Source organism: Neomonachus schauinslandi, chromosome X (assembly GCF_002201575.2).
Source record: "Neomonachus schauinslandi chromosome X, ASM220157v2, whole genome shotgun sequence".
NCBI lineage: Eukaryota > Metazoa > Chordata > Mammalia > Carnivora > Phocidae > Neomonachus > Neomonachus schauinslandi.
Genome location: NC_058419.1, coordinates 50,678,213 through 50,700,737, shown reverse-complemented (window position 1 = coordinate 50,700,737; position 22,525 = coordinate 50,678,213). Strand labels below are relative to the sequence as shown.

Below are 22,525 nucleotides of genomic sequence, written 5' to 3'. Positions count from 1 at the left end.
ATTGATTTCATGACAGCCTGCATTCAGTTTGACTGAAAGTTGATGGCTTTGTATATGTACATACGTGTGGACTTGATGCATTAGACTTGTTCTGGTAAAACCCAGTGAATTGCAAGAATATCTATGCCAAATCATATAGTCCCATTAATTTCCCTGATGAGTTCATGAATACAGTTCATGGAAAATCTGGCCACAGTCACAAAAAGTACACTCAAGAAGGCTAACATTCTTTCAATATAGCATTATAACTTTATGATGACACTGTGTGTTTTTAATTCTTTTCAAATAGCATGTGGAAGAAGGTATGCAAATGGTTTATCAACCCATATAATCTTTTCATACCTTATTAAGAATAAAATATACCAGGAGGAAGGGCATTGTTAGTACAGTAGCCATCAAGCGATTGCTCAGATAAAATCATTTGTGAATACTTATGCAAGAAGCAGGTAGTTGTCTTGGTGTGAAATAAACAGTGCTCATTTCTCACACCCAATTTATCAGAACTTTGTTGATATTGAATATAGTTGTTTCCTACAAGTATTTATCTTTGTGACTTTTTCAATAACATCAAATATTATAGCTCAAAACTAAACACACATGTAAACCTATACTCAAAATTCCAAATTTTACAATCTTGTAATTTCAGATTTCTTAAATTAAGATTTTGTCCTTTCTCGTCTTAGGCCACAAATCTACATTCTCCATAGCCCTTATTTTTCCATAATTTTACTGATTTATTTTTAAGCCCTCTTATTATAGTATTAAGTAGCCTCTTGTGAGATGGTATGGTTCCCTTTTACCATCAGTGTTCTAATTCCAAGGTGAAAAAAGAACGTAGTACATAGATTTGACAAGTGAAGACATTAGTATAGGATTGTCATAAAGGATTTATCAGCATTTGAAGGTTCTGGCAAGCTTTTCTATTGAGAATAGCATTCTAGTCATTTACATAAAATCCCTAGGGAGGATAATTCATATAGCCCAAACTCAACTCAATAAAGACTTGACTTGACTCATTAAAATGATTCCAGTTTGAGGCGTGGGTGAGTGAAGGATCTTTTATTGCAAGGAAAACAACTGAGCTTTAAAAAAATTCTTCGTGATGAGAACAAACTATTCCAACAAGACTATATCCAGCATGGCTTAACAGAAGCTTCAGCATGGATATGTATTTCCCAATCCTGGCCTTGAGCTAAGACTGTCAACAAGAGTAGGAGATTTCAGTGTGTTTTTTAGCCTTTGATTTAAAAATTCACACATACTCTTTGCTGCAGGCAGAATAACAGTTGCAGAAAGACAGCAGGTAAAAGAACTCTGATTCTTCATGGGTAGCTTGACTGTCCACTGCTGGTGGTTTGGTGGTCAGGGTACAGAATTTTTTATTGCAAATCATTATTCAGAGGGCTTCAAACTTCCCCTTCATCCTCCTTTACCCCAGTTATCCTCTAGGCATACCTTCTTCCATAGTTAGTAGTAAGGTAGTAAGGTGTAAGGTTTTTCTGTTCTTTTAGTTAGAAGGCTCCATCTTTTTAGTTTAAGAAAATGCATTCAGGCTGAAGACTTGTATAAATGTATGAACCCAGACATTGAAACATGCTTAGTGTGATTTTTAGAGTTAAACATTTATATATGTTTATAAAGCAGTTTTCGTGTTTTCTTATGGAAGTCCCTCTGATCTCAGCATCCATTCAGGCCATATTATGAATCCAATTTAGAGAAACTGCACCTTATCCCCAAGGGCACACACATTAGAGGGGCAGGTGATGGTCTTTGTGAACACATATTGGGAACATATATTTTTAAATTTTATTTAATAAGGATTCTAGTTAAATTGTGTTTTCTGTTAAGGAGACTTTGTAACAATTATTTTTTTCTCCTAAGGATGAGTCGTTTTCTAACTGATTTTTGTATTATAGGAATTTTTTATTGGGGTGCCAGTTACTACTTATTTTCTTTAAAAGCCTAAGAAGCCCACAGTAATGAGCTTTTGCTATTGTTATCATATAAACACATTTGCTTCATTTCCATGTAAATATCCATGTAAATATCATTTTCATATAAAGTGGAACTGTTATAAACGCACTTAAGAAAGAATGCAACTGTGCCTATTGTTCAGGTTGCTTGTAATGTCCTTTTCTTTTTTACATATGCTTTCTGGATGAGTCACTTTAATGTTGTGCTGCTCAGCTGATAGTAATTCTTCAACTAAATGTTTTCAGTTAAAGAAAATTATGCTGCTTCTAATTATGTTGGGACCTATTCACATATAGACTTGCAAGAGTAAATTTTTACTTGGCCTTTCTTAGAGCAAAGATGTAAGAAGTGCTCAGTTACTTTGTCAGTGGGTAAAATTAATAGAAATATTTAATTCAGAGAAAAAGTCCTCAAGTTCCTGAAAAAGCTTTTGTATTTACATAGAATTACACATTCTACACATGCTCTAGAGAATGTCATCAGAGTACTGTGATTTTTTTCCCTTAAATGTGTATCAGTTCTCTTACATAATATGTAATTGAAGAGCCTTTACATTTAAAATCCCCCTTAAAATATTTATTTTATACTTTACTTTTCTTAAAATTATGAATTAAAGCAGGCTTGTCATTTAAAATGTTTTGAGTAAAGATCAGGACACTCTCATATATTTTCTTGAAGCCAGAATAAAAAGTCTATGTATATTTTTCAACTGAAGCAACTAGATAAATAAGATTTGTTGGGAAAGTTTCTCCCTACATATAACTCAAGAGAGTATACTGAGCTTAAAAGGTCATTTATGGAGTACAAGGAAGGAAGCTATAATAAAGAACTTGATAGCTATAATTTAATTTTTAGTGTTATAATTCAGATTCAGTAATTCAGTAGCAGATGTAAAAAATGAAATGAGAGGAAAAAATTAAAGTGCCACCAGACTGACTAATCAGTCATTGAAAATGCCTATACTGGGGGGCGCCTGGGTGGCTCAGTCGGTTAAGCGACTGCCTTCCGCTCAGGTCATGATCCCAGGGTCCTGGGATCGAGTCCCACATCGGGCTCCCTGCTCTGCGGGGAGCCTGCTTCTCCCTCTCCCACTCCCCCTGCTTGTGGTCCCTCTCTCGCTGTGTCTCTCTCTGTCAAATAAATAAATAAAATCTTTAAAAAAAAAAAAAAGAAAATGCCTATAGTGGGAATTTACTCAGATAGAAAATGTTTGCACTGTCATTAAAGATTCCCTAATTTATATTAGTGAACTAAATAATGGCAGGCACAAAAATATACCGAGTCTGAGACAATGCAGAAGACAAGCATTTCTAACCCACTCTGGTATTTTAATGTTCTTGGGACTCTAGGTACTCTACATCTCCCCCCACCTCCAGTAAAAATATTTCGGTCTCTCTCTTGCCTCCCTCCCCCTCAGCCCCCTACACAACCTTCTTTCTCTCCTTCCTTCCTTTTCTCTCTCTCAATATTAGAAGTAATGGAGGCTAGGACCTAATTATTTTTTTTAAGGTTTTATTTATTTATTTGACACAGAGAGAGAGAGAGAGCACAGCGGGGGGAGCAGCAGCAGAGGGAGAGGGAGAAGCAGGCTCCCCATTGAGCAGGGAGCCCGATGCGGGGCTCGATCCCAGGACCCTGGGATCATGACCTGAGCCGAAGGCAGACGCTTAACCCGCTGAGCCACCCAGGCGCCCCAGCTAGGACCTAATTAAATAGTTAAATAATCAACATTGACTCCCAGCTCTTAAGACTGAAGCAAATGTACTTAAGGCAAGTGATCAGGCAGGTAAACACATGTTAATACTAACGCTCCAAAAAAAAAAACTGTTTTATACAAGTCTAGAAAGCCAAAATAACTAACTTATAAATGTCACCAGAGGAATACAGGTTACTGCACAGGTTTTAATTTCCAGAAATATTTTTTAAATTTGGTACTTGCTAATATCTCTAACAAATTGGGTGTTCATTAGTATAATTGTCACTAGTTCCCAGACCTAAAATTCCATGTGCCCTGTAAAATCTACAAACAGGGAACACAGTCTATGTTTAGTTCTTTTGATTAGAAAGGAGACTAATACTATATTAAATCAGACCATAGTGTGGTAGCAACTAGGAAATAACTGCTTTTTTGTTGTTGTTGCTATTCAGATTATATCTAAATTGTTGTTTAATTCTTGGTAGCACATATATAGTAGGAATTTGTCTGCTGGCAGGTAGGGAAAAGAGGGAAGAATAGTGGAATATGAAATGAATATTTATAGATTACCTATATGTACCAGGTATATTGATAGAAACTTCATATTTAGCAAATCATTTTACTTTAATGACAAACTTCAGGAGAGGTATTATTATCTTCATTTTGCAAATCAGGAAATGAAGACCCAGAGAGAATAAGAGACAGGCTCAATGTAACCCAACTAGTATTTGATATGGCAGAGATAGAACCTAAGTGGATCTGACTCCTAAGACCATGCCTATCCCCTAATTTAAATGACATAGTATGTGCCAGTGGGCACAGATTTAATTTCAACTTTCTGGCCTTGTAGGTCCTAGGGACATTGCTTTACATTTATAATTTCCTGAGAAGATATCATTGGGCTCATATCATAGCCCTGCTTGAGCATAATACATACCTCATAGAGTTTTTGTATGGATTAGATGAGTTATTACATAAAACTAATTAGAATAAAGTCTACACATAATAAGTACTCACTAAATGTTACTTATTACTTAAGAGTTCAAGTAATAACTAACCCCTGTACCTTAGGAGACTAGTTGTAGAAACTTGGGTATTTGTAGCCTGGGCAGATTAAGAAGATGCAAGTGACCAGGTCAGGGTCATAAGATCGAGCCCCGTGTTGGGCTCCACGCTCAGCATGGAGTCTGCTTGAGTTTCTCTCTCCCTCTCCCTCTGCCCTTCCCACTCATTCATTCTCTCTCTCTCTCTCTCTCTCTCAAATAAATAAATAAATCTTTAAAAAAAAAAAGGATGCAAGTGACACCTTTCCCGTAAAATAGGGAATAGACTTAATCAGTGTTGCTATGAGGCAACATGAGGACTAATTGGTAAGAGTTCAAGTAGGCTGATTTTGATTATAAGTGAACAAAATTTTCTCTAATTATATCAACTGTCAAGGGAATAAGCCACTTAGGGTATAGTGAATCCTCTGTTTTGGATCTAATTTATATACCACCATAGATCACTGAGCACCCCTTCTAGGCCACCCCCTACCTCCAAGCCTGGGCCACTTGTCTTGCTCCTAATCTAAATCTAAATCTAAATGGAAAGTTAACACTCCTGAAACAGCATTTTACCAATGAGAGAATAGAAAATGAGAAGACACCAACAGGTGAACTGCTAACCTCCTTTAACCAACTCTTCCAAATTACAGTTGTTTCATTTATCATATCTGGAGACCAGGACTGATTACATGATTAGTAGGGCCTAGTGAAAACTGAAAATGTGGGGCTTCATTTAAAATAAGAATTTCAAAATGGTGACAACAAAGCATTAAATAAAGTGTAGGACCCTTCTAAGCATGGAGTGATTGCACAGGTCACATGCCCATGAACTTGGCCCTGATGGAGACAACCTGGGACTCTAAGCAACCGCCTGTAATTTTTGTAAAGCTATGGCCATTTCAGTAACTTACTCTCTTGTATTCACTTTCTTCCCTTTTCCTTCATGCCCATTTCCCTCTGATTATACCCCACCTTCACCCCTAATAAGACAAGCTTTGTTTTAGGTTTTATTTTCTAGGAATGTAGACCATGACACTGTATAACCTGATTTTTTAAAATTTGAGAGGCTAGTCCAAATCCCTTTTAATGTTACTTCTAAGTCTAAGATACCGTAATTCCATTGATTGAAGGATATACATTTTAAATAATTGTGTTGTTCATTTAATGCAACCATGAAATTGCATGTGAGCTAGAATCCTTGGATTATTAATCTCCAATATTTTATTTTCTTTTGTTTAGGCATAATATTACTAATTTATTAGAGGAGAAGACAAAAGAGCTTAACAAAGGTGTCCCTTCCCTTCCTTATCCCAGTTCCTTACTTTCCTGTTTGTCTAAGCATCTCCTGCAACCCTGCCACCTTTACATATTATTAGACTTACTTCAACTTCCTGCTTCTTATCTAAACTCACTGGTAATTGATATGGTAACTTCCAATCATTATGATTGTGTCTAACCTCTGTATGCACATTCATTTATGGAAATAGGCATAAATTTGACATAAGAGTGAAATCATATGGTATTTGTCTTTCTCTGACTGACTTATTTCACTTAGCATAATTCTCCCTAGCTCCATTCATGTTGTTGCAAATGGCAAGATTTCATTCTTTTTATGGCTGAGTAATATTCTGTGTGTGTGTGTATGTGTGTGTATCTTTTTTCTTCTCAAATCTAGGGTTAGGGTGTTAGGGTTAATGGCCAGGGTTAGTGTTAGGGCCGGAAAACAAAACAAATAAGCAAAGAGAAGAAAGAAACAAACAAAGCCAGAAACAAGACTCTTAACTACAGAGAACAAACTGATGGTCACTGGAGGGGAGGTGGGTGGGGCAATGGGTTAAATAGATGATGGGGATTAAGGGATGCACTTGTGGTGAGAAGCACCAGGTGTTTTATCAAAGTGTGGAATGACTATATTGTACACCTGAAAATAACATTACACTGTATGTTAGCTAACTGGAATTTAGATAAAAACTTATTTAAAAAAAGAAACTGAAAAAAAGTAGGCATAAATTTAAATCTGAACCAAGACTTTTTGAAATATGCATATTCATCCATTTATTGAGTATTATGTTTGACAAATACAGAAGGGAAAGCAAAGTATTAGGTACAGATCTTACCATTATGTAGCTTGAGATTTTATAATGGAGGCTCTGTGTTTATGTGCACAAAACAAAAATTATTATCAAAGTGGAAGGTGATATATGGAAGATCACTTGAACAAACAGAAGTGCCTATAAATGGTAGAGAATTTGGACTAGAATTCTGGAGGGACTTATAGAGGATTTAGGATTTGACATGTGAAATTGAGGAGGACAGATGTCTGGCACATATTGCTTTATTCAGAATTCAACTTGATTAAAAATATCGTCTCTTGTTTTTTTGAGATATCTAGACTTTTGTGTGCATAGCACTTGATTAGGCTATTTCTGTACTGAACAATCAGAAGATGAATCATTGTCACCATCCCATTTTTACTACTGGAATTACTATTTCTTCTAGTGGGGGGATTATTATTGTGACCTAAATCTGGCCTTTGGGCACATTTTGTTTATTACAGAACATTATCATGAGTTTATTTCTTTTATGTAACCTAAATGACATAACTAACTTGTGAATTTCATACCTTCAATTTTCAACCAAGCACATGGGGAAGAACAAACCTTTTGAATAATTATTGAGACTCTAGTAGAAAAATCCAAGTGAAAAAATTCAGTTTTAAAGTAAGAGAAAATGATTTCTTCCACAGCAAATTCATCCTTTAAATAAAGCAAGCAATGATTATCGAACCATTAGTAGATTTTTGGCAAGACAAAACTCGGACTTCTCTGATAAAGAATAATTTCCAAGCTTGTCAGAGATAAACAAGTGGAACTTAATTGGAAAGAGTTATTTGAATTGACAGATTAATAGAAAAAAATTGTCTTTAGTGTTGGTGTTTGATTTTCAGTCTCTTGAACTTCCATGTATATTTAAGGCAATTTCTCCTTCTTGAGTTATAAAGGTATGGGTGTCAGTGTGATGAATTTGTGTCAGAAGAGTTTGGCTGAAATTTGCCAGGAGGTTGATTTTGTCAGTCTCTTGAATTTTTCATTGCAATTCTGATATGCCTCTGAATGAGACCAAAATTTACTTTTAAAAAAAGAGCTGTAATATTACCCTATTTCTGTTTCACAGTACTTTAATGAAAAGAACAGTGTTTCAGAGCCTTGATTTAAAAACCAATGTCACAGTCTAACCTATTAAATTCTAATACTTAACCGTGTCTTTTCAACTAGAATTCTGCCAAATGCATTGATATTGATAGAAGTGTCTTCATTTGTAATTGGCAGTCATTCAATAATAGCATATCTATAAAATAGTATACGTTTAAAAAGTAACTCTGTGAAGAGAGGGCATCATAAGAGATGGGGAAAATGTGTATGTATTTAGGAACAGTTTGAATACTATATTTAAAATTATTGGTTGTCAATGAGGAGAGAAAAAAGTACAGATAACGTTAGGGGTAATTAAAGCAATTAATGATAGTGTTTGAGGGCACTCTGAAGCTTTGTGGGTATGTATGTGCGTATGTATTCTCTGGGGTTTTGCTCTAAATTCTCTTTATGTATCAACAGTAATTTTTCATATCTCTATACATATGAAAAGTACTAAAGACAAGAACTTTTATCATAGATGTTGTTTTATAAAAATCATGATGTTTCAGGGCGCCTGGGTGGCTCAGTTGGTTAAGCGACTGCCTTCGGCTCAGGTCGCGATCCTGGAGTTCCGGGATCGAGTCCCGCATCGGGCTCCCTGCTCGGCAGGGAGTCTGCTTCTCCCTCTGACCCTCCCCCCCTCATGTGCTCTCTCTCATTCTCTCTCTCTCTCAAATAAATAAATTTAAAAAAAAAATCTTAAAAAAAAAGTTATAAAAAAAAATGATGTTTCAACAAAAGAATATTTGAACCCTTTTTATAATTTACCTTTATATCATTTATATAGCCAAGAACATGCATCAATAAAGTAAGATCTCTTTGAAACTTGGTTTCTCTTTAATCTTCAAATTAGACTTTAAAGAATGAAGTATTAGGAATTCCATCAATAAATTTAAATAGAAATGGCTTCATTTGAACTAATGGCTGAATAAAATGGTGACATTTTCATATTAAACATGATGATTTGGTATATTATATTACACATTTTCACTTATTTCATAGAGAGTAGAATTTTTATGAGCAGTAATTCAGAAAAATGTGAGTTGACTTCATGGAACTATTCTGCACATTAGAAAATACTTTAAATGATACTGGTTTTTTTTAGTTGTTTTATGGAATATTTGGTAAAATACTCTAAACACTTTGCACATTGTTCTTTAGTTTCAGCTCAAATTCTCAAGAGCAACCTTACAGCAATGGAACAGCAAATTATTAATCTGGAACGTGACATCAAGAAATTCCCCGAAACAGAAAATCAACATGATAAGTTTGTGGAGAAGATGACAATATCCTTTATTTATTTAAGCATTTCGTTTATTAGTTTCTCCCTCTCTCTCTCTCTGCTTGTCTGTGTGTGTGTGTGTGTGTGTGTGTGTGTGGGTGCATGGGCGCATGTGTGTATTTACTGTGTGGTTAGTTCTAAACTTACCAGTCTATCTATTCAGGCTGTCTGGATGAATTTGTGTATGGGCTGTTTTTGTATCTGCAGCATAAATTTTAGTTCACAGTGTTTGGAACCAGGTAAAGTAGGCAAGGAAACAATTATATAAGAAAAAAATGCCATTTATCAAAGAAGCATTTCATTTGAAGGCCCACTAGATACACAAGGTAAGTCTTATAAGGCTTGATTAGACCCAAAAGGAAACAAAGAATCCCCTTATATAACCAGTTGTTTAAAGGAAATGATCACCATAAGATTTTTTGGTCAGAGACTTTTTTTTCTCTTTGCATGTGTACAGGTATTTCCTGAGGGTACACAAGCATATTCAAGGGAATCAGAGGATGACTAATATCAGTAGATTGAAAGGATTGGGAAGGATAGGTAAAATGGATGCTGGATGGAGGGATAGATGAATTGATCAGTAGATTATGTATTTCAATAAATTATAGAAGCTGTCTATATAACATTAAGCATTCCTTCTAAATAGATGTTTTTAAACCCCTATTTTATCTACAGTATATTCATATAAAATATAGAAATATATGAAAGAAGAACTTGAGAAATAACATTTAGCTTGAATTATTTAATGTTAAATCTGGCATCTAAAAGATAAACTACATTAGAGCTGGTTTTTTTTTTTTTTTTCCTATTTTGGTTTTCAAAAGTTAAAGTCATATCCTCCTCCTCTAGGTGTAAATAAATATCTTGAACTGATTGATCACCATTTTATGTCTCTAGAGGGAATAAATACTGTAAATTCTTTATCTGATAATAAGTAAATTCTTTCAACAACTATATGGCAGTCACCTTGTTTCAAGGTTAAATCTATTGCCTTTTTCTTCTGTGATATGCTTACTTTCCTGCTAAACTTAGAAATTATGGTACTGAACTCAAATTCTTGAGAATGGCAATTTAGATGTATGTGAAAAATGTTTTTTCATTCTAAGGCTTTGGGTTCATGAATTAATACTGTGTTTTATGTGGTCTGATAGTGATGCTGAGTACTTTAATAAATAGGAATACTGGAAACAGAAGTTTGTGGGTGACTGGAGGCAGGAAATCCTCAAAAATAACCTTGGATTATGTAACTTCCCACATCGGGATACTTAATGTGAAGATTTAACTTTATTGCTTTATTTAACTGTATTGCTTTATTAGATTTTTCTTACAAATATGTCATATTGTCCTGTGGCTGGAAACACCACCTACATCTTTCAGCTTTTGATTTTGGTTCTTGCCTCATATATTTGAATTTAATTCCCAAACCTCTTGTTCTTTTTAACATTTTCTTCTTTGATTGGCTTATGGCCACACAACAGCTTGCAACACTGAGGAGGCTTTGTTGCTCATTTAGAAAAAAAAAGTAATTTCAAACCTTCATGAACTTGGCCTAGACTCTTTATTTTATTTCTGTCTTTATTCAGGTAATTAAGCACTTTAAAATGAAAATCCAGAGCCTTCTGTATCCGTATGTTACAGATGAATGGTTATTCTTCATTTAAGTGGCACAAAAGTGTGACTATTTGTCCACAAGGGGATTGCAAACTATATTAAAATGTATGGGGCTCTTACTTTGCATATCATATTTTTTTTAAAAACAAAATAAAATATACAGCAATTTATTTTAGGTAAAAAGTTTAGAATATTGAGTTGAGTTGGTTAAAAACTCCAAGTTAATGAATTATAATGATAGAACTGTTGCTCAAATTATTCTTGCTTTGGAAGACTCCGTAGGCATCCATTGAGAGTTTTAATCTTCTAGAAAATTACAAACAAAATACATGATCTTCATATGTATATATGTTATATGAATTCTGGTGCCTAATTAGTATTTTTCTACTCTTCTGGCACTTCCATAAAAGAAGAATATTTTAAAGTGGAATACTTGATTATGTTTTAAAATTAGAACCCCGATTCTATTTTTCATACAGGGTTCTTTGTAGTGGATGATTTTTCCGATGTTTCTGCCCCCGGCCAGTAATTTGTTTTGCCTCAGGTCACTGAACTTTAAACTGAGCACTACAGGCACAAGTATGGGAGTGGTTTCCCTTAAAAGTAATCTTACCTACTTAAAGAGTAATCTCTCTTATAAGGACTGTGAGTTCAAAAACTGAATAGCACTGTCATGCCTCTAGGTTTTCAGAATAGCACCAGTACTATAGTTAGCAACAATGGCATGATGGCCAGAGACCAACTGAATATGCAGGTTGAATCTTCACCACATCTCCAGATTGAGCTAAGTCCCATAGCACCTTATGTCCACCCTTACTCTTTCACAATATTGATTGAACACTTAAAATGTGCTAGGCATTGCCAGACCATGAAAATATGATATCGCACAAGATGGAAAACTTGACCTCAGGTTACTGACAGTCTGGCATTTACATGCTTCTCTGTCTTGCTGTCTCCATGGTCAAGATAATATATGGTGTGTTAATTTCTATATGCCCATCACAACGTGTAGCATTTAGCAACATGTAGGCACTCAGTAGGTACATTTTGAATCACAGAATATAGCTAGAGACAATGAAGACCATATAGACCCAACTCCTACTTTTAATTAGCACTTCCAAAGGGATATTGGTGAACAGCAGTAGGCTGTGCTTATGGTTATTAAACTTTTCTTCATATAAATCTTCTCAGGGGGACACCTGGGTGGCTCAGTTGGTTAAGCACCTGCCTTTGGCTCAGGTCATGGTCCCAGGATCCTGGAGCCTGCTTCTCCCTCTGCCTGCCATTCCCCCTGCTGTCCTCTCTCTCTCTCTTTCTCTCTCTGACAAATAAATAAATAAAATCTTCTAAAAAATCTCAGGAACTTAAATAACATTAAATCACCTTTTTAGAGCATGCATGTAAAATATAATCAGATTTAAAAGGGATAATCCAGACCTTTTTAAAGGAAATGTCAAAAAAGAAAAACTGACCTAGGAGGTTAAAAAAAAGAATAAAACCTGTCCTATGAATGGATTGGCTCAGGCTATTTCCTGCATCCTGAAAAATAGCCAGTGGCTTTGGAAGGAACCTTATCACCTCTGTCTCCCTTTCTCTATCCAAAATTGGTTGCTTGTTCTTCCTCAAAAAAACAGATGGAAAGAGTAAGCAAAACTAATTTTAGAAGACTACAAAACAGGGAGAAATGGGGGAAATTGTCTTATAAATCATGGTAAGAGTCAGTAGGGAGGTTCTAGGATCAAAGGGGATGATCTATAATGGATATAATAGCACTATATATGTATAGAAATGCACATTGTTCAAAAATCTAAATAACCATGTGGGGAAGTTATTGCTATTATACTGATTTTTTAAAATTTTTTTAAGGATTTTATTTATTTATTTGACAGAGAGAGACACAGCGAGAGAGGGAACACAAGCAGGGGGAGGGGGAGAGGGAGAAGCAGGCTTCCCGCGGAGCAGGGAGCCCGATGCGGGGCTAGATCCCAGGACCCTGAGATCATGACCTGAGCCAAAGGCAGACACTTAACGACTGAGCCACCCAGGCGCCCCGAGCAGAAGTGATATTTTTTAAAAAGCTTGAAAAAATAACCCAATATAGTTATGTTTTTTGGATGTGTATGTGTACTAAAGAACATGTAACATATACAAATATCTGTACATAGATATAGATATGATTTAAAGCCATGTTGGTATTTACAAGAACATAAATTGGGTACCATAGCAATGAATCTATGGAGTTCGTTTCCTTTTGCTTTGATTTAAAATTTATGAAAATATTTTCATTTATGAAGGGCATGTATGGTGTGTTGAATATGCACAGTTTATAGACAATGATAGTGATATTAGTATAACTATTCAAGTAATATACTCTTGTAGTAAATTCTCAATCATGTACTATTTTTATAATGTAGAAAAATATATCAGTATCTTTACCTATAATAGAAATCTATTTACTAGTTACTTCTAATTAGGATCAGTTTGAGATAGAGTTTTTGAAAATTATAACAAGTAAACTTAGCTTTTCATTGAATATTTCCAGTCCTTTTCTTCTGGTTTTAAACTTCAGCATATAGGAGGTGAATTAGCTTTATAACATGACAACTAAAAAACATGCAAGAAAAAAAACAAGTCAATGTGTTTAGTAATCACGTGATGATACTCTCCTTTGTGTTACATGGGTAAAAAAAGATAATAACCAATTACATTGTTCCAATTCGTTAGTGAAGTTAGAAATGTAAGGAAATATGTAACCAACATCACTGAAATTTTCCAATTGAATTTTGGTGAGAATGGAAAGTGAATGAAAAATTAACAAAAGAACTATAGAAAAGCTTTCCAGAATCATCAGTGAGAGGGGAATATGACCTAGTCACCAACTGATGTTCTTTGAGTAAAAAAAAAAGTCATGAGTAACAGTTGAAAATGATTCTGAGGGGTGAAGATATCCACCCCTCTTTACCTCATCAGAAGCAAACATTTGGTAAATGTCTTTTTCATGGCTCCTAAGGCATTATCAAATTTGTGCACAGAAAATCTGTTCAGTTACTGATCTCTAGATTCTTTTATCATGGGACTGACTTGAAACCTAAAGAGATCCTATTTTATTTTACACACTGTTGAGAAATACTCTGTCCACTTTATTTGCTCCATATATATAAAAGTACTTTCAAATTTTAATGGTCTGTACAAATGCAAAGCATTTTTATTAATCCATTTGAATTAAAAGATATTTTAACTGAGTAGCAATAGACCTAAGTTCTAGTCTTGATCTTTGCAAACTTAGGAAAAATGTTCTGTTTTCCCATTTATAAAACTAAAACAATAATAATTGCCTTGCCTACCTCACATATGTTGTTATTAGAACTAGGTATAATAATGACTTTGAACATGCTTTGTAAAATAGAAAAAGCATACATAAGGTATAATTTATCATTCTGCCCTAAACCTCACAAATGGGAAATAAAATATTTCCCCCCAAGGAAAAGCTTTATCAACAAACATGGTCTGCTTTTGTCCGACTTCATTTTATCTGTTTTTTTTTTTTTTTACTCTAAGTTCTAACTTTTTTTTTTAAAAAAAAAACTGAACAGCAGGACATTCTCTAAAATGTAGTGAATGACTATAGAGGAAGTAGTATGCTTGTGCTTCACTATTCTGAGGGTATCCAGATATTAGGTATTAAATACATCTCTATGTTTTTCACTTTGGTAGAAGAGAGAAAGAAATAACAAATGGAATTTGAAGATACTTGCATACTCCATGAAAGATGATACATTAAATGCTAGGGCACCTATCAAGTAAGATTAAGGTATATTTCCTGCTTTCAAGAAGGAATGTAGTCAGAGAGGTAAGAAAATTGATAGAGGTAAGACAGCAACAAACAATAAAAGATTTCATTTAATGAGTGTGCCATAGGCTGAAAATACAATAGCATTTTCAATATTCCTTCTCTTTTGGTCAGTGAGACAGCATTTTGGCTTTGACTGCACTTGGGAATTAACATGGTAACTTCATTATTTTGTTGGATATGTGTTCTCAACCCAAGCAAGAGACTCAAAGTTAAGTATGGAAATGCATTCCAAAGCCAGACGGAAATTACTTCTACATTATCTGTTGTTTTGTATTAACTATCTCCCTTAGCATAGACAATTAAGAACTGGCTTTACCAACGGTTTTCCCAGGTTTAAAAATAAGTTTCTTTTCATGTTTTTATCAGTGAGTATATATTAAGCAGCTACTGCAGAACCTAGCAGTATAGTTAAGTACCACTGAACTGAAGCATAGAAATGAAGTACAAAATATTCTCTCTGCTCTGAAGAAGCTTAACATTTGGTTAAGAGCACGCTGATGAGAAGTCACTAAAAGCTTAGTGTTTGATAAAGTTTAGTTGTGTGGCATTGGTTATAAATGCGCTAAAAGTTAACCCAGTAGAGGAAGTTGTTTGGAGCAGCTTCATAGAGGAGATAAGATTCAACCCCTGCTGATATGTAAGCTCTCTGTGTGCAGAAGTTTACTGTGTTGGTTTTGTAGTAATCATCTTGTACTCCAATTGCCTGGCACCCACTAGGGCTCAATATGTCTGGTGAATGAATAAATACATGATTTGCTCTCTGCTACTATTTTACGTCAAGGATGTTGGAGTATTTTATAGAGGTGCTAGTTAAAAATACTACATTCTCTCATAGATCATCTAGAGAATGTGATGATATTTGACTTTGAAATTCATTTAATGTCTTTATTTAAATAAACCCTCCAAAAGCCCCACCCATTATGTCTGATTAGATAAATACTAAAATGATTTTGCATTCCAGGAATTCACCCAAACTACAGTGTATTCTAGGATTGGGTTGAAGGAGGATCTAAATTTAAGATTTGAAGGGATCAACCACATATTATAGACCTTTTTGTATTTACAAACAGGATTTATTACTAAACTTTTTTTCTTCAGTGATTCCCATATAATTCAATTAAATAGCTTAAATTCACAGTGCATGTTAAAAAAGATAATTAATTGGGGTACCTGGGTGGCACAAGGGATTAAGTGTCCAACTCTTGGTTTCACTTCAGGTCATGATCTCAGGGTCATGAGATCAAGCCCCACGTCAGGCTCCAGGCTCAGCCTGGAATCTGCTTGAGATTCTCTCTCCCTCTCCATCTGCCCCTCCTGCTTGTGCTCTGTCATTCTCTCTCTTTCTAAAATAAATAAATAAATCTTTTAAAATATTAATTATTTATAGACACTGAGATACTATGTGATGCAGCATATGTGATAGGTTATCTAACATTTCCATCTAAAAAGTCAGATATCAATACATAATTGACACAGTTTGCTCTCTGCTCTATATTGTATCTCCTTTTTGCCTATACATATATTTAGTCATTCTTTTAATGCCCAAATATGCCTTGTGAATAAAGCATTTGTATACTGTGAGGTATATAGAAATGAATAAAACTTGGACTTTTTATATCAGAAACATGTAAGTTTGTAAACCGAATCAACAGTATACCCAAATTATTATAAGACAGTATGGGTATAAGGTGATATCTCATTGTGGTTTTGATTTGTATTTCCCTGATGATGAGTGATGTTGAGCATTTTTTCATGTGTCTGTTAGCCATTTGTATGTCTTTGGAGAAATATCTGTTCATGTTTTCTGCCCATTTCTTGACTGGATTTTTTGTTTTTTGAGTGTTGAGTTTGAGAAGTCTTTATAGATCTTGGATGCCAGCCCTTTATCTGTAGTGTCATTTGCAAATATCTTCTCCCATTCTGTGGGTTGCCTCTTTGTTTTGTTGACTGTTTCCTTTGCTGTGCAGAAGCTTTTTATCTTGATGAAGTCCCATAAGTTCATTTTGCTTTTCTTTCCCTTGCCTCTGGTCTAGTAATAAGTTGCTGCAGCCAAGGTCAGAATGGCTAAAATTAAGAACACAGGAAACAACAGATGTTGGCGAGGATGCAGAGAATGGAGGACCCTTTTACACTATTGGTGGGAAATGCAAACTGGTGCAGCCCCTTTTGAAAACAGTATGGAGGTTCCTCAAAAAGTTAAAAATAGAACTACGCTATGACCCAGTAATTGTACTACTAGGTATTTACCCAAAGGATACAAAAATACTGATTTGAAGGGGCATATGCCCCCCGATGTTTACAGCAGCAATGTCCACAATAGCCAAGGTATGGAAAGAGCCCATTCATCAGCTGATGAATGGATAAAGAAGAAGTGGTATATATATACAATGGAATATTACTCAGCCATCAAAAAAAAAATGAAATCTTGGGGTGCCTGGGTGGCACAGTCGGTTAAGCATCCAAATCTTGATTTTGGCTCAGGTCATGATCTCAGGAGATTGAGCCCTGGGTGGGGCTCTGCACTTAGTGGGGAATTAGCTTAAGAATTTCTCTTTCTACTTCTCCCTCTGCCCCTCCTCCCACTTGTGCTCACTCTCTCTCTCTCTCTCCCTCATAAATAAATAATTCTTTTTAAAAAAGAATGAAATCTTGCCATTTGCAATGACATGGGTGCAACTAGAGTGTATTATGCTAAGCGAAATGAGTGAATCAGAGAAAGACAAATAACATATATGATTTCACTCATATGTGGAATTTAAAAAAACAGAACTGGTGAACATAGGGGAAGAGAAGGAAAAATAAAATAAGATAAAAACAGAGAGGCAGGCAAGCCATAAGAGATTTAACTCTAGGGAACAAACTGAGGGTTGTTAAGAGGGGAAGTGGGTGGGGGGATGCGGTAATTGAGTGATGGGCATTAAGAAGGGCACTTGGTGTAATGAGCACTGGGTGTTATATGCAACTGATGAATCACTAAATTCGACCCCTGAAACTAATAATACACTATATGTTAACTAGCTTGAATTTAAATAAAATCTTTAGAAAAAAGACAATATGGGTATGATTAATGCAATGTACGTAGTGGAAAATTTATTCTATATAAGGTCTTTGGTCTACATAGAGTGTTCACAAAATCATCTTAGTAGTAATTCAGAGCAGTGGAAGATCACTTCCTACTGAAAACTTGGGATAAGATTTTATGGAAGTTACAGATCAGACATAAGCAAAGACTCAGTCATTAAAGATTTAAAAATGTGTTGAAAGAACATCAACTAGGCCTGTTTGGCTGAGAGTAATGAGAGTTTTACTACTACAGAGAGTAAAAACTCAGATTCCAAAATTGCATGAATACTCATCTAAAGAGTTTGGACAGTATTTGGTGGGCTATAAAGAGCTGAAAGGCAAATAACTCATTTTTCTTCCTCTCTGTTTCCAACCATTATGTGGTATTTGCCCAAATGGGATGATACTTGCCACCTGCCAACTACTGACTCAACTAAGGAAATAAATCAGATAAAGGTGTGTGTGTGCATTTATGTGTCTGATGGGGCAGGATATTTTTTTACCTTCAATTATACATTTAACTGCCCTATACTTTGGATTTGTAACACAATAATAACGTATTCTTCTATAGTATTTTATAGTTTAAAAGCTGTTTTATCTTAATCATATCTCTGAAATATTACACAGCAAACGCTATCATATTAAGTCTTGCACCTAGTTGATGTTTTTGAGGGTTCATTCATTCCACAAATATTTTTTTAGTGATTCTCACTATATGCCAAGCATTGTGCTAGGTACTTGAAATACAGTGGCAAGCAAAATAAAAATGACATAATGCTTACCCTCAGGGAGTTTTTACTCTGGTGAAAGAGATAGGTATTAACTCCACAAGCAACCATGGCAGGTGACATGGAATAGAATTATATCACCATGCCAATACATAACCTAGTTAAGAAAGGCTCTCTTGAGAAGGTAATGCTTGAGTTGAGATGTGAAGGATGGATAAGAATTCAGGGAAGGGGTGAAGATGAATCATTCTGTCTGTTCATCTACAGGTGTTAAGAATGTTTGACAGTTTGCTAATTTGATGATTTAATTAGCTGCAGTTTCAGGGTCATGAGATAGAGCCCCACATAGGGCTCCACGCTCAGTGGGAAGTCTGCTTGAGATTCTCTCCCTCTCTCTCCCTCTGCCCCTCCCCACCTCTAAAATAAAATAAATAAATCTTTAAAAAAATAAAGTTGGAGAGTTAGAAAACTCTGAAATTGAACCAACTACTGAGGATATTTTATGTTTCAAAAATTCTGTTAACTTTTTCCCCCAAAGTTGCTTTTACTATTGGCTAGGGATTGAATGTCAGTGTTTTTGAAAAGCTATCTCCGATTCAGTGGAAAACCTAAAGCTCTATGAACCTTGTGGGAGCTTGAATTTTTCAGCTAAAGAGGTTCGAATAGATTTAGCTATCCAACCGAACTTTCACATCACCAGAGATTTGCCCATTGCTCGTTTACATAGAGCTTAACTACAGTGGTTTCCTTTTTCAACATTTACTTTTTATTTAAACAGCTTAATCGAGAGCTATAAAAACACTGGATCAGTCTTTTCAAATAAAAATGAAATGCAGCTGCTCAATGGGTTAGTCTTAAGAAACGCTGCTGCCTGCAGAAAGTTTAGGTGTTAAAATGATATTTTCTTTTAAATACCAAAAAATCTAGTTTTGGATAGCAAGGTCGTATCTTTGAATTGCAGGTTTTTAAAAACCTAGCAGTTCTTTTGATTTGTGGTGTGTGTGTGTGATGAGATTAACATTATTGGTATGTTAATTAAAGGAAGATTTCTATAATTTTATTAACTCAGTCATGCTACATATGGAACATATTCCCTCACTATTTGTTTTTCTGCACATATTTGTTATTTATGTTTTTTATAACATAAATGTCAAGATATGGTTAGGTTAATAATACTAATATTGATCCAAAACTCTATTTTCCTCTCCTGTAAGTCATTGCTTTACCTTTAAATCTTAATGTTATTGAGAATGAAGTGTTTTAATACTTACTGCCTTTAGAGGAAATGGAAGTATCAGCTTTCAATAAGTTAATCTGAACCTAGAAATTCAGGAAAATGAAATGATAATTCCAGGTTATGCAAATAAATACATTTAACTACAAAGGAATTATATTAGGTTATCTTGAATGTCTCTTTCAGCTCTAAAAAGTTCTTATATCCCAAATCCAGTGTAGTGTACCTTTCCTTGTTCCACTCAAACATTAAATGCATGCATAAATGTTGAATTAATTTTCCCCCTGATATTCATTGCACTAGTATTGATAATATAGTACCATAATGTTATTCCTACTGGTAACAAATTTATGCATTCAGCAAATATTTATAAAAATACCTACTATGTGCCAAGCCTTGTTTTTGTTCTTCACTAAGGATTCAGTGATGAGAAACAAAAATATGTATATATCTTTCGGCATATATTCCAGTGTAGTAGACAATCAAAAAATAAATTTGTAGTATAATACCAGAACAGAATAAGTGGTAAGAAAAATAAAGATGGGAAAAATGATTAAAAATGATACTGAAGCTTTTTTTTTTTAAAGATAAATTGGTCAGGGAGGAACTCTTCTGAGGGAGTGACATTTAAACAGATTTGAATCAATGAGGGAATTATTTGTGTGAGTAACTGAGGGGAATGCTTTCTACACAGAAGGTACTACTAGCGCAAAGACTCTGAAGTGTGAACATGAGCATGGAAGTACGCAAAGAATAGCAACAAGACCAGTGTGGCTAGTTTACAGTGAGAGAGGCAGAAAATAAGAAGGAGAAAGAGTAGTGAAGGTGAAATCATGGAAGACCCTGTTGTATGACGGAAAGCCATTTGAGGATTGAAAAGAGGAGAATGGCAGCTACATAGATGAGGAAGACTGAAGGAAGAGGCAGAGAGATTGTGGCAGTGGTAAATCAAGACTCCGGTTTCAGATCTGTTAAGTTTGAGACACTATTAGGCATCCAAGTGGAGAGGTAGAGCCTAGAATATATGAGACTAAACTCTAGGGAAAGATCCAAACTAGAGATCAAAATTTACGAGCCATCACCATGTAGATGCTGTTTAAAGCCATTAGATTAGGTAAGGTTACCTAGAGTGTATATACAGAACAGAGGTCCAAGGACTAAGGTCTAGGTTACTCCAACATTTAGAAGTTAAGAGGATGAGAAGAATTTTAACAAAAGAGGTGGGGAAACCAAAGATACAGCTAGTATAATAGGAGGAAACCAGAAAATTGTACTGTCCTGGAAGCCAAGTGACAACAATGTTTGAAGAAGGATCCTTTTGACTAGGCTCATTTATTCTATGTATTGATTAAGAGGTATTGTTGTGGCTTTGTTAAATTAACATTTATTAAGTAGAGCCAGTTCAAAAGTTTATTACTCACAGGTCCTAGAAGAAGTACAAGCAGGCCTCAAGGGACCACATGGGCGAGGTCAAAGTAGGGTGAAAGCAAAGAAAGCTACAGGACTTGGGGCACATGCCTTTATCAGAGTAAATGGTGGAGCACTTTGAGGTTCCTGGGCTAAGGCCAGATTGGTCAATTCAAACCCGCTTTTTGGTAAGCTCCACATGGGTCTTATCTGAGGGAAAGGCCCTGGGAGGGGGAGGACACTGTTGCTCAGAAGGGCTGCCGGGGAAATCCTATCAGGAACTTAAATTTACTTGTGACTCCATGGGCTGCTATCTAAGCTGTGCTCTTTGGGAGGGACTAATGTCAGTTCAAGGCCCCTGCAGGCCACTTGGCCACACAAAATGGATGCTGAAGCAGCAGTATCATGAAGTAGTTTAGCTTAATTCTCGACAGGTATTTTGTATAAGGCATTGAACACAGCAGAGAGGAGCTACTGACTTCAGAACCCTCTTTACATGTTTTATTGACAAAATGTAGACTTACATCATGCATTTCTTCTTTTACTTTGTTATTTGTTCAGATAGTGCATGCAGAGAGTTATGTTAGATTTTTTTCTTCTATTGCAGCTGACTCTATATTTCTAGATCAATCAAAATGTCCCCACTAAGTTTTCAGCTAGATCACAAATAAGTGCCATGAGACATTCATTTCATGTTTTTAGAATCCTTTGCATTAAAGGCTATGAAATGCTTTGAACAAGTATTCAGTGAAATCTCGATTTCCAGTATCTGGAATTCCAGTAGCATATATTCCTTTATAGATATCCAAGATTTCCAAGTTTGAGCATTAACCATTTGAATGCTGGAATCATACCCTTTTATTCTGGGGGCCAGGGTGGGGGGAGGGAAATATTGTTCTGAGGTCCATTATTATATTGAGCGCCAGCTATATGCTAGGCATTTTATTAGGCACAGTAACTATACCTCATTTGCCTCCATAATCACAATGTTTCAACTGTAATTTAACTATATTTTAATGATCTTGGATTATCAATTCCTATGAAGTGCTTTAGAAGTATGTGTCCTGGTAATACAGTATTCTATTTCTCCATCCTACTGTAGGTCTGAAACTTTATTTCATTATTTGCTTTAACAATGTCACATTGGTGTTCTTGAGACACAGATGATTGCCCCTGTGTGTGAATACATGTACATATGACTGTATCTTTCTTAACTCTCTTTTTAAGTCTATGTGCATCTGTGTCTCACAGAAATACACAAATACAGACATACAACAGAACACATCACACATTTGAAGGCACTTTATTGAAGCAAAAGTGGCTATTCATTCCCTTCCTACACATTTGCACATGCCTTTGAAGCCATCGAAGCAACCTGGTCAGGTGTTTAATCAGCCCTTGTACACATTTCAGAGGCATTCCATGGCTTCAAGGGCT

General features: G+C 35.3%; 1 protein-coding gene across 1 annotated transcript in view; it reads left to right on the top strand.

Annotated features, from left to right (window-relative positions):
• Positions 1 to 22,525, top strand: part of DIAPH2 (diaphanous related formin 2) — a 979,600-nt gene that overhangs the window by 654,295 nt on the left and 302,780 nt on the right. The window contains exon 23 of the mRNA XM_044911596.1: positions 9,072 to 9,196. Coding sequence (XP_044767531.1) covers positions 9,072 to 9,196 — 125 coding nt within the window. The remainder of the gene's footprint in view (positions 1 to 9,071; positions 9,197 to 22,525) is intronic.